Source organism: Xyrauchen texanus, chromosome 29 (genome assembly GCF_025860055.1).
Source record: "Xyrauchen texanus isolate HMW12.3.18 chromosome 29, RBS_HiC_50CHRs, whole genome shotgun sequence".
NCBI classification, from domain to species: Eukaryota; Metazoa; Chordata; class Actinopteri; order Cypriniformes; family Catostomidae; genus Xyrauchen; species Xyrauchen texanus.
In genome coordinates this window covers 38,218,352-38,232,073 of record NC_068304.1, presented here as the reverse complement: position 1 = coordinate 38,232,073, position 13,722 = coordinate 38,218,352, and the positions used below count along the sequence as shown (strand labels likewise).

The 13,722-nt window shown below is 40.3% G+C and overlaps 1 protein-coding gene across 1 annotated transcript in view; it reads right to left on the bottom strand.

The window, feature by feature from the left end:
- Positions 1–13,722, bottom strand: part of LOC127623072 (phosphatidylinositol phosphatase PTPRQ-like) — a 67,083-nt gene that overhangs the window by 5,620 nt on the left and 47,741 nt on the right. The window contains 17 exon segments of the mRNA XM_052097269.1: positions 2,254–2,377; positions 2,467–2,602; positions 2,678–2,826; positions 2,914–3,039; positions 4,316–4,450; positions 4,567–4,643; positions 5,095–5,185; positions 6,279–6,360; positions 6,583–6,609; positions 7,005–7,049; positions 7,191–7,319; positions 7,413–7,512; positions 9,020–9,093; positions 10,439–10,658; positions 11,024–11,182; positions 11,291–11,357; positions 11,528–11,769. Of these exon segments, the coding sequence (XP_051953229.1) occupies positions 2,254–2,377; positions 2,467–2,602; positions 2,678–2,826; positions 2,914–3,039; positions 4,316–4,450; positions 4,567–4,643; positions 5,095–5,185; positions 6,279–6,360; positions 6,583–6,609; positions 7,005–7,049; positions 7,191–7,319; positions 7,413–7,512; positions 9,020–9,093; positions 10,439–10,658; positions 11,024–11,182; positions 11,291–11,357; positions 11,528–11,769 (1,983 nt within the window).

Genomic DNA, 13,722 nt, shown 5'->3' with positions numbered 1-13,722 from the left:
GGCTGGGCTGGACTGGTAATCTGGCATACCGGCATTTTCCCGGTGGGCCGGTGCACTTTTGGGGCTGATCAGGGGTGGACTGTTCATTGGGAGAACCGAGCGGGCCGGTGGGTCGGCCGCAAAATGGAGCGAATGGGCCGCGATAAGCTCAAATGAGTCACCGCTTTATGCAGAACGGTGTAATACATGTAAAACTAATATGACATTCTATGAGTAGAATCAATAAAAGAAGCTGTTTTAACTACTCGATGATGAATTAAAGTAATACACACAGTAGATAATGTGTAATTACTAATGTTTACCATTTGCAATCATGTTGCTAATGCGCTAACACGCTAAACCTTGCCATAATATGCTCCAATAACACTTTGTTCATTGTAATTGTTATTATTATATTATTACTTGTTATTGTAAATGATGACACCGATACTGCCAGTACTACATAGATGGGTGTACTGCAGGGGCGTCGGACTGGGGGGTAAAGGATACCGAGTACCCAGGGCCCGAGGCAGGGGGGGCCCCTTAGAAGTCAGTTTTCTATACATACATATTTGGTACGGGGGCCCAGCAAGATGGTTTGTACCCAGGGCCCAAAATTTGGTGCTACGCCCCTGGTGTACTGTATAAAATAGTGTTAATGGGTAGAATACGGACAAAGGAATGATGATGTGTGAATGGCATTCGCGGCAGACATCACATGAGTGAATTAGCATATCAAACAACAGAATAAGTGGGCACTTCAGAGTATTTCAGTAGATTTGATTCCTTTTGACATGTTATTGGAAAATTATTGCGTAAATTTGCACCAGCTCGCTAATAACTACATGACGTTGTGTTCATGTTGACTGACCCGAAAGGGAATTTGAGTTCGACCTCAAAGTAGGCGGAGCTCCTGGTCACCCAAACCAATGAAGTGGACCAATGGCAGCAAGAAGGTAAGAAGTTTTCCTGAAAGTTTGTGGTGGCGAGCTGTTACGAACCACCGAAATGAACGAATAATGTCCTTTTGGCTAGATTTTGTTCTAAATGACGTATAGGGGACAATTCCCCAGAGTAACTTCAGGTTAAGTGTCTTGCTCAAGGCCACAATGGTGATTTTATGTTTATGGATCAACCCTTGCAAGTTCAAATCTTTGTCTATATAGTCAGCATCCCACTTCCCAGTTGCAACAAACCCCCTAAGAATGTAAAAAAAACATAGTTTTTATTGTAAGGGTATCGTTGCGAAGTTTTTCTTAAAGGGGTCATGACATGAGAAACCAAATTTGCCTTGATCTTTTGGTATATAAGAGGTCTTTGTATCATTAAAACGTCCTGCAAGTTTAATATTTTAAGACGTCCTCCCCATTCTAAACGAATCATTTATTTAATCAAGCTCAAAATACAGCTCGTTCTGGATTCATGGTTAGAAGTGACGTGTCGGTTAGAAGTGACGTAACAGCGTTTGCATATGACCGCCTCCAGCACAAGATAACTACGCTTTAAGCGCAAGACAACTACGCTCATTTCAGTATCGCCGTGCGCCTCACAAGTGTTCAGTCGATGGACAGCGAGCTCTGACAGAGACTACTTGTGCACAGAAAAATTACGATGCCACACAGATGTGCTGTTCCTGGCTGTGGTCAAACAAAACCTCTGAATAAGCTGCCGAAAGATCCAGGCGTCAGGGAAAAATGGATGCAGTTTATTTTTTGCGGACGACCCAGTCACGGCAGTGTTAACTTAAGCGTTTGTTCTGTACATTTTAAGGATGACTGTTTTGAGAACAAATCTCAATATGATGCTGGCTTTGCCAGAAAACTGTTGCTCAAAGATAAGTCCGTGCCGACTATTCTGGGAACAACGACGACGCAAACTGTAAGTAATCTATTTTAAACTTTAAACTACTTTTTAAAGCGCAATTTCATTCATTATGAATAATCACAGTGTTTTTACTTAGTTTACTTGCATATTGTTCTGGCTGGGGGCGTCAATAATTGATACATAGGCACTGACGTTAGCCAATCATAACAGTGGGCGTTAACACTGAAGTCTTAAATGGAAAACGCCCCCAAAACAGACTGTTTGAATCAGAGGATGAGAAACAGGGTGGGAAAAGGTCATAAATCACTAGATTTTAAAAGTTTTTCTTAAAAAAAAATATATTAATACTATAATTGCACCTAAGGGAACATAATAATACAATAAAAAAAACCATGTCATGACCCCTTTAAATGTAGAGATTCCTTGCAACTTTCTGACAAATAATTTTACCCTCCATCGCATCCAGCGAGTCCATCTTCTCCAGAGCGGAGTAATTTACAAACCAGATGGATTGACTGTTTCCTTTAGCAGACAGCAGATCCAGAGTGCTTTGATGCAGAAACATGTACTGAGCCTGAGAGACACACAAACATCAACATTTCATCATCTTACACTATTCAACAGAAACACTACGTGCGTCATATCAAGTGGAAGACACTTTACCAGATTTTGCACCATGCACATCCTCTCACTGCGTAGTTCTGCAACCAGACCGTATATATCCACAAAGTCATGATCCCTGATATGCTGAACGAGATGATCCAGGGCTATGAACACTCCAGTCCTGCCCACACCAGCACTGCACATACAGACAGATACATTTGCACTACATACTGTATAGCATATAGCATAGATAAGGGCGGATAGCACCTACCTGCAGTGGACCACGATGTTTGTGTTGTCATGGCCTCTGTTGGACCGGGCTGCTTTGACAAACTGGATCAGTGTAGAGCTGGACTCCGGAACACCGTGTTCAGGCCATGACGTGTAGTTAAAATGATGAACAATCATGTAGTTACCGTGCTGGAGCGTAAAGAATAAGAGAGAAATCTAAATTTGTCAATGAGGATTATCGGAATTATCATTGTCTCTTAATCTGGATTATTTTACCCTTTCCACTCTGATTGCTCGAACTGTCCAATCAGGGCACACATCCTCTGTGAGTTTAGTGATTATGATGTCAGCAAAAACAGTTACAGGTTTATTGTCCTCGGGCCAGTACTGATGGCAACGGATCTGAAACGTGCAAACAAAATGTTTGAACTGTTAATTGTTTATAATGTGTATGATATATGCCAATTTTTCACATTTGTCTTTAAATAACCAAAAACATAGATAGTTTTCAAAAGAACTTCAACATAAAAAGGAACTTAAAAAGCCTCTCAAATAGCATCCGGTTTTGTTTCTAATGGGAACCTTTATTTCTCTCTTTATTTTTTAAAGTAAGGGTTAGGTTAGGGTATGGTTAGGGTTAGGTTAGAGTTAGGTTAGGGTTATTACATATATCAGTGGTTCTCAACTGGTGGGTCGCGACTCATGTGTCTTATCTTAAGAACCTTGTTACACTGGTGCCGAAACACCGGAAGGAAGAGGGATGCGCTGTCCTGGAATCCTCGCCACTGCCGTCCGCTGGGAGACGGAGGAGTCACTGCCTTCCGCCGGAAGCGGAGGAGCCCTTGCCATCCGCCAAGGGATGGAGGACTTGCTGCTGTCCGCCAGGTAAGGAGCGGCTGACGTCCGCCAGGGGGCGGAGGAGTGGCTGAGGACCAGGCGACAGCATGTCCGGGAACCGGCAAGCCAGTTTTTCTCTTTCTCTCTCTCTCTCTCTGTCTCTTCCCCTCACTCTTTCCCTCTACCTTCTCCCTCCCCTCGGCTCTCCCAGGGTCCAAAGTGACAGGGAAGACCTGCCGGCAGAAGTACGGCCGGAAGGGCAATACCTCCCCTACAGGAAGGGTGGGGAATACGTCAAGCCGGAGGTTTCCCCCAGCCTGAATCGGGTGGTGGAGTGTGACGAGGAGGAGGCCATGGCCAGACCGTGAGGACGCACGCCTGGTGCTGAATCGTCCTAATCAGCCGGGAGGTGGATAAGGACAAGCCGGAGATGGCAGTTAGAGAGAGAGAGACACACAAAGTTGTGTGTGTGTCTTTGTTTGTTTTGCAGTTTATGTTATGTTTGCGTTCTGTTTCATGAAAGTTTTCCGTTGACTGTTCAGCTGGTTCCCGCCTCCTCCTTGCCCATCTTAAGAACCTCGTTACACTCGTATTCAGCTATAAGCTTCTCATCTGCACTGGGATATTTTCACGGTGCGATTGAAGCTTTCATGCAAGCGTATGGAGGAAAAATGGGGCATCAACAACAAAAATAGTCACTTGATGCATGCCCATGAAGCCATGAACAAAACTATGCAAGATAAAAGGAAATGCGACCCAGGATTAAATACATTTGAGAACCACTGACATATATTACATACATCTATGGCTTCATTGTTTAGTTGAAGACATATACACATACCCGGCCCTTTTCAAAGCATTGCGTGAGCATGACAATAGTTTTTGTCCCCGTCTCCCAAATCATCCTCCAGAAGTCTGCGACGGTACTCGGCAGAGGACCCTGTGTGGCTATAAACTCATTAGGACACAGATAGCCCTGAGACAAAGAGACGAGACGAAAAAGGAATAAGAAATTAAAGTTCTGTTGAAGTTTAAAGTGTATGTTGAAGTTTAAAAGAACAGCTGAAATGTGGGCTGTTCTCGAGCTCTTACAGAGACAAAGCTGGCATTGATGTAGTCAGACCCCAGCATTCCCGGCTCAGACAGTAACTTCACTCTGTTATTGTTATCTAGAAAAAGAATGTTAAAAAAATGTGTATTGAATATGTAAAAACTGTAAAAATTAATATTCTGACATCATTTGCACAACCTCATTTCGTTCAAAACCTGCACGATTTTCTTTCTCCCATAAAATGCAGAATAATAATATAAAACTGAGCTTTTCTTTTCTATACAATGAAATCGTATTTTAGCCAAGGTCTGTCAAGCTCCAAACAGGACAAACAAGAATCAATATTAAATATTGACTTATATTTCAATCTGTTCCTCACACAAAGCGAACAAAGGAAAATATAGAGCACAAGTCATCTGGACTACTTTTATGGCGCTTTTATGTCCTTTTTGGAGCATGACAGTCACTGCATGATTTCATTTTGGAAAGGAAAATAAGGGCATGATCGTTCTGAAGAAAGAACCACATGATGGTGTATGTTTGCAAATGTGAGTGACATTTTATCATACATGGTTTAATGTTAGTGAAGCGATTTTTGGAGCGATTCCAAGGCAGATCGGCGTCTGACGTTGCCAGATCGTGAAGCAACTTCGGCAATTCCTGTCATACACAAAAAAAGTCTAATTAATAAGCACATCGGGAAGCAATCAATCAACCATCATGTTTTCCAAAAACACCACAAACTCAAGTGTTCTGCCAAAGCGTCACTAAAACGCTCACCCACACAAAAACACATCTACAACTGCGTTCACACTGCCAGCGATTTTGTCGCTGCAGGTCGCCAGTGGCTGGCGGTTAGGTCGCTAGTGGGCGTTCCCACTATTGGTTGCCTAGTCCATTCATCCATCCATCTATCTTCAACCGCTTATCCAAAGTCGGATCGCGGGGGCAGCAGCTCCAGCAGGGGGCCCCAAACTTCCCTATCCTGAGCCACATTAACCAGCTCTGACTGGGCGACCCCGAGGCGTTCCCAGGCCAGTGTGGAGATGTAATCTCTCCACCTAATCCTGGGTCTTCCCCGAGGCCTCCTCCCAGCTGGACATGCCTGAAACACGGTACTGGTTGCCTAGTAACGTTTATAAATGATATTCACGGATGCCATTCCATTGCTGTTGACAGCGAATCAGTTTTCTTGGCGCTAAAAGCAAACATTTTGGAGGGAAAAGACTAAATATAAATGGAATCAGTACATAAAATGCTTTATATCAAAGATGAACGAGAAACAAGGCGTGCTCTTTGCCATAGCGACTGTTTATCTGCAGGGCGAAAACGCAAACGCCGGTCTGTCTGGGTCCACAAAACCATTCCATCTCGGAGTCAGCGCAGTGAGTACCACCGGCTGGGGCAGGAGCTGCGGCTGGAGGAAGTACTGTTCTGGCAGTACTTCAGGCTTGACAGGACCCAGTTTGATGAGGTGCTGCAGAGGGTGGGTCCCCTCATCTTTCCATTACCGCAGGAGATGAGAGAGAGAGAAGGATCACGTGAGCTCTCCCGTCTTCTCTCCTATTGGCTGTCGCTCTTCATTTGAATGAAGTTAAACTTGTCTCAACTTTGTCGCGTCACTGGACAAGCCCACATCTGGTCGGGACAGCTCGTGCTGCCGGAAGTCGCCGTGCTCTCATTGAAAATGAATGGGATGGTGTCGCTGTCTCGCGCGGTGTCGCTGGCAGTGTGAACGCAGCTTAAAGCTTACCGCAAACTCCTCCTGAAACTTGGCATTGTCGTTGGCGCAAAGATCTTCCACATGCTGAAGGAACGATTTCTTACTGATTGGCCTGTAAATGTGTTAAAGAGAGATGAATAAAGCATTAAAACATGCACAAACCCCTAAATAACAACAACAACAACAAGCATTATTTCAACAGAACTGATTTTCGTATGACATTTCACAGTTGTTTTAGTGAACAATAACAATCAATAACAATACTCTAAATGAAAATAAAGGTGTAAAAATGAGAAAAGGAGGACAATATCAATCAATTCTCCTTATCACTTACTTGAGAGATTTCCTGTAACTTAGCAGCCTGGAACATTAGACAGTAGAAAAGTATGAAATTGTGCTCTTGGACCGGAAAATGAGACTTTTCATGTTTAAGTGATAAATAAGAAATGAATCTATGTGCAGTTCACTACTTGATCTAATTAGAGGAAGACACACGAACATAAAAAGAATATGAGAGTCATTCTCTGTGTGATCTTTCGAGCAGAAACTTACAAAGCCAAACTACAGAGCAACAGAATGAAACCCAACAGCCCCATAATACAGCAAGACAGAGATACGAATATTAAGTAACAAAATACTCCAGGTACTAACACCACAGCATGCAACTGGGAAACTTTTCACCTTTAAAAAGATAGAAGAAAAAAAAGACAGATATCTACAAACAATGTACACATCAACATCACTCTCTCTACTTACTGGATGACAAAAATCTCCTTCTTTCTAAAGAAAAAGGAAGAATACCTGAGAACAGAGTGAGTGAGTGAGTGAATGAGCCAAAGCAAAAGACCAAAGTTAACTGTGTCTTATGTGGGCATCATGGGCGCTCATGTACAGTTTGAACAGGAAGCAGTACGATTTGAAGGGTGATGACAGATGACTCACCGGTTGATCTTCTCCTCTTTGAGCTCCAAGTCAGCCACTGCAATCAGCTGATCCAGCTTGAACTTGGTCTCAATGATCTCAGCCTCACGTGGAGAGTACGTCCCACCTTCCTTCTGCCTCCGGTGGATCCTGGGATTGGAAGAAAATAAACCAGAAATAAACCAGAGCACATCGCGTTTGAGTATTGACTCAAAGCCCTTTTTAAAACAACGCATGTCTTACCTCACAGATCCGTATATGAGCAGAATTAAAAGCAAGGCCAGGAAAAAAGACAACAGAACTCCAAGAATGATCTGCTCATCCCTGGTCAACAGACGGTCATCTGGGAGAGAGAAAGACATTCCTTGTATTTTCATTTTGTCCCTTTCTTAATTAATGTTCACTGTTTTTGCAATGATTTATGTGTATGTAGCTCAGATGTAAACACTCTGGCTATACAAATGCACAAATGTTTCACGTGCCAGTCATACATCTTAAACTGAAAGTATGAGGGCCAGAAAAGAGAGAGAGAGAGTTTACAAGTTAAGCTCAATCGACAGAATTTGTGGCATAATGTTGATTACCACAAAAATGGATTTCAACTTGTTCCTCCTTTTCTTTAAAACAGCAAAAATCAATGAGGCACTTACAGTGGAAGTGAATGGGGGCCAATCAGTAAATGTTAAAATACTCACCGTTTCAAAAGTATTGCCACAAGACATACACAATATGTGTGTTAGCATGATTTCAGTGTGATAAAATCACTTACTAACATTTTCTGTGTAAAGTTATAGCAGTTATTGCAACTTTGTTACCATGACGATATAACGCCGCAAACCCTAAAACGGGCATAAAAACGTCGATTTAAAGAGATAGTTCACCCAAAAGTTAAAATTCTCTCATGATTTATCTGGCATCCCAGATGTGAATGACTTTCTTTCATCAGCAGAACGCAAATTAAAACTTTCAAGTCCTCACAATGCAAGTGAATGGGTGCCAAAAATTTGAAGCTCCAAAATCCACATAAAGGAAGCATAAAAGTAATTAATAAGACTCCAGTGGTTTAATCCATGTGTTCAGACATGATATGATAGGTGTGGGTGAGAAACAGATAAATATTTAAGTCATTTTTAAGTAGGGGGCGATATGCACGAAGAACGTGAATCACCAAAAACACAAGAAGGATGTGAAAGTGAAGTGGAGATGAGCAGGGAGGAGAATTTATAGCAGAAAATGACTCAAATATTGATCTGTTTCTCACTCACACCTATCCTATCGCTGCTGAAGTCGTTTGGAATACTTTTATGTTGCTCTTATATAGATTTTGTAGCTTCAAGATTTTGGCACCCATTCACTTGCATTGAATTAACCTACAGAGCTGAAATATTCTTATCAAAATCTTAATTTGTGTTCAGCAGAAGAAAGTAAGTCTGACACATCTGGGATGGCATGAGGGTGAGTTAATGAATAGAGAATTGTAATTTTTGGTTGAACAGCAGAAATAACACACAAGTTTTAACAGAAGAATTAATGCAAGCGCTTTTCTAAAATTACAAGCTTCACATTTCTGTATTCAAACCATCCAAAAATGGGCCCCATTCACCTCCATTGTAATTGCCTCACTGTAACATCGATTTTTGCGTCGTCTTTTTTTTTTTTAAGAAATTGAGGGATGTCAAAATAATTTGTGGTAATCAACATTATGCCACAAATGCTGTCGATTAAACTTAACTTGTATTGAACCCGGAATATTCCTTTAAAAATGGGAAAGTGGAGCGGAGAACTCAGTTGTTTTGGAGCATTAATATTGTAATAACTGTGCCTGTTTGCTGTGTACACTGCGTTCATACCTGCAGTTCTGACCCTGTCTGAGTATTCAGAGTCGGTGTACTGCCCACGAATATTTGTCGCCCGAAATTTGAATCTAAGCACAATCATAAACAGTAAGATAATGGTTAAAATAAACCTCTTTTTAACCCTCTGATGCACAACACCAGTTCCGATGGACATTTTAACCATTCAGAGTGTGAGGTTATATATCCAAACCCCCATGGGTGATCGCCATTGACCCTTACTCATAATTCTATACGACTGTTCATTTTATTTGTTATTAGCTGCATCCCAAATAATCACATACTTCTGCACTACACTACTATTCTTTTGTAGTGCATGTTGTGTAAGTAGTGTGTTCACACTGAAAATGCAACGAAGAGTTATTAGGTTGTTTTTTTCATTTACGACAACATAATTTCAACATGGCTGACAAAATCTCATAACTCATAAAATCCATAGAATTTTTAAGTGTTAATATCTCAAACTATTGTGTTCAAAACTGAAACTATGGGGAATACCCACAATGCTTGGTGCTTTAATTATTTAATAATGTTTCCTTGGTCAAAGGGAACTCATGGGTACATTTAAATAGTTGTTTTTAAGAATTCATAGAGGTTTTAGCTCTTTTGTAGTATCATTTATGCCTTTTGTTGCAAATAGTTGTTTGGTGTGATGTCACCATTAGTGTGATCTGTGTCTCCTTTGGTCAAGCTGGACTATAATTGGGACAATAATATTATTTAACTATTATTGGACAATTATTATCTCCATGTGCATGTGCAACTGAAGTACAGTCATAAACTGTATATATTTCTGTGGAGAAATAAGTTTAATTAATGATTGACGTAGAATATCTTACAAGCAGTGTTATTGTATGACCTATATTTGAGTCCATTTAATTAAAATGATTAAGTTGAACCAACAACATTTAAATAGCAAATATAAGTCAAGTCTACGTGCAACTAGTAAGTTCACTCTAAATGAACACCAAGTTAACTGAACACTTGATCAATCAGACGAGTAACGTCAACTTATTAGGGTTTTCAGTGTACCTTTTGAATATTTACCATAATTTTTTACGGGACAGATATGTTCAGCTCTCTCAAAACACATCATTTTGGGGAAACCCCCCCAAGATGATTAGATAAATGATTATGTTCTTGCTTTTGAAGAAGAAAGAGTCATTGAGATGTTTTTTCCCCTCATGTCCTATTTTCCCTTTGGGATTTAAAGGTCAATTGTGAATTAAAACACTTCCTCTTATCCCACTTTAATATGCAGAGACAACTACTTACTGACTAGCGGGTATTCTTGCATTTCCGTTTGATGACGCTAGTGGCGCAGATTTTACACCCTTCACCTTTAATAATTTGTGCATCAGAGGATAAACAAAACACAGATTGGTACATGTGCGTGTGTGTGTGTGTCTCTCTTACACGTAATAAGTTTTAGGTTTAAGTGGTCCATTACAGAGCGCCTCAGCGTCTTCAGAGAGGCAGCCCTCGTCCGCTCCTATGACGTATGTGTTAGTGTTTGCGTTCATGCGTTCAGTTCTCTCAGAGCATACTGGATTCGAGAAGCCCTCGTCGGTCAGATATGGAGCGGTAGGGTGGAGAAACACAATCTTCCAGTTGGACAAATTACCGTAGTCCATCACTGCATCAAAATATACCAATATTACAATAATATCACACTAATATACAATATCAGCTGTTATCAAGGCTAAAACCACAATACAGCCATGAGCATGTTGCTCTGTGTACTAACCAAGCATGAGGTGGTAAAGCAATAAGTGATAAAAAAAAACAAAGTTTTTTCCCCCTAAAATTCAGATTTGAAATTAGCAATAAAATTGCTCACAATTGCATAGCAATTCAGCAATTTGGACTACGGAGACATTGCAACTTATTTCATGTAAGAAGAGGATAGACAATCATAACAAGAGTTCATGTTCAGATTGAAGGCACAGTTGCAAAAAAGTGCTTTTTGGCATTGCATGGGTTAGTTGGAATTTGTAATACCTGCTGGCTCTGAAACAATAACCTGGATTTTCTGGATTGGTCCATGAACATCTGTAAAGAAACATTCAGGCATCTCAACGGTGATGGTTCTAGATGTGGTGATGACAGCGCCAGCGTTGTTCAGAGCAGCCCGCGGTTTCCTCGTTGGTTTGGGTGGCGCTAAATAAACCAGAACCTTCAATTGACAATCACGCCAGAAAAACAATGCAACGGATCGACAAGGTAATGCATTTTCAATTCTGTTGGAAAAGAAAGAATTTTCCATACCTTTCACACCTGTCATGACCTGAACCTCTGAACTCGGCCCTAATCCCGCTCCATTCACTGCAGCAATCTGCAAAAAGTACAAACAAACACTTTATTGTCTCATATTGGTATAGAACTTGGTGGGAAGATCATGAAGTATGTGGCTACCCATCCAAATACCATTATACGAGAATCTATGTGTAAATACTTATTAATGAAGGCTAATGAAGGAGATTTAAATGGTGTGAGGTTTCCTACCCGTATGCTGTAATTGAATCCCCCCTTCAGTCCACCTATAATGGCTGTCATTGTGTTATTAGGGTTGTTGATTACGGACAGGCTGTTGATGTAAAAGTCCAGTAGTCCATTGCGGTAGATGGCGGCATGATATGCACTGATATTCCCATTCGGCTCATCCGGTGGAGAGAATGTCACATATACATGAGTCACTTCCTCTGGATTCACTGTCAAAGTCACATCTTTGGGTGGATCTTTCGGTTCTGGGAATACACAACCGTGAAAGTCACATATGAGTTCAAAGTTTAAATGCAGTTTTTTTGTTTAGAACTTTTTACAATTTAATTGTTCAAAATAGCAGCTTTACAGAAAATAGAAAAAAGTTAAAATAATAATAGTCTAAATACAAAGAGAGAATTTTTTTTAAAGAAATGCTGACCAGTTGCAGGGCCAAAAATGTACACCTTCCTTTATACCAGGGTTGCTCATTGTGTACATTGACAACCACTGGTCAATGTCGTCAATAACAATTACAACCTCACTAGAGGTTGACCGATAGTGGATTTTGCCTATACTGATAACTAAGGTGGTGGGAAAGTCAGATAACTGATTAATAGGTCGATAGTTTTTAATTATTTTAATTATTAATCATTTTAAATCCATTTATAGAATGAAAAAAAATATTCTTATTCTTTCCTTACTACTATTAAGGAAATGAATAAAACCCCAGATGCAGATTATTGTTCAACCAAAATCCCCAAGATTTGGTGCAGAAGCCCAAAACACACTGGGGACTCTTATTTTGAAATGACGAAATGAAGAAAAACTAATCGACGATAGATATTCGTTTTTTGCTAACGAAAAGCAACTATTGCCACAGATTAATCAGCAAAACCGATATATTGGTCTACCTCTACCATTCACTGCTCTTTGCTGAATAACTTTAGTGGCTTAAAAAGTATTCATGTATAATAATAATACAGTGAAGACCAGCAATAAATCCCCATAAACTCTATGGACCCACTGGTGGATCCATGGGCAGAGCCAGAAACGAGCGATCAGATTAGGCTTAAAATGTAAAAGTCCTTGGATACATAAATCACTCATATGTGGCACCATTTGAAAGCTTAGAATCTGAACTTTTCAAAGAATACCATTACTTTTTAATGTATATTATGTAAAATACAAAATAAAGCTTTAAAACTTAAAACTCGCAAATGAGCGCCACCTAGAGGTGATATATGAGTACGAATATTTTTACATAGAACTTAAACAGGCATGTCATATATCAAATGAAAGTTCCCGTTCTTAGGAATGTGATTGTATGGATTATTTTGTTGTCCTAATAACACAGTTTGAATGTTTATCGAAAGAATCACAAAGTGAATTATGATTTCTGTAAGACAACAAAGACAAACGTCTCATGTCTGCACCGATCACTGCTTCTGTAAGCCCCAAGTTGCCACAAACTCTTTATCAACTCTTAAACTAGGCGGTCTTCTTCTAAATGAGCAATGTTTTACTTGTCTGTGAGCTTGCTTGGTGAAATAAGCCAGTATTATATCTCAAATGTCCTGAAATCTGAAATGTGGCCGTAGATTGTCCATTCAGAGGCAAAAAAATATTTGATGAAACAATGGAGAACATGCATGACATCTAAATAGACTTGATGTCTGTGGTGTGAGTGCTCGGCTGCATTAGAGCGCCACCTACATTTTAGATCTGTATATTGTGATGGAAGGTGATAGAGAAAAGAAAATTAAACTTTTTGCAGGGAGACAGAGCAAAGAGAACCAGAATAACATATAATGCACATAAAGTATGTTCATCATAAGATTGTAAACATACTGTATACAGTTTTGTTTATTGGAGTTTTTTGCAATTTGTCCACTGTATGTATGTAAGCTGAGCTTTTAAATTTGGGAGTGAAAAACTACAAGTGGCAGCCAAAAATGAGAGTTTTATGTAACATTTTATTTCTTTGTTAAATTAAAGACTGTTTACTTGAATACTTGATACTGCTCCCCTTTTCTCCCCAATTTGAAATGCCCAAATCCCAATGCGTCCTCTTGGTGGTGTAGTGATTCGCCTCAATCCGGGTGTCGGAGGACGAATCTCAGTTGCCTCTGCATCTGAGAAAGTCAGTCCGGTCATCTTGTCACATGGCTTGTTGAGGGCGTTACCGTGGAGACATAGCATGGGTGGAGGCTTCACGC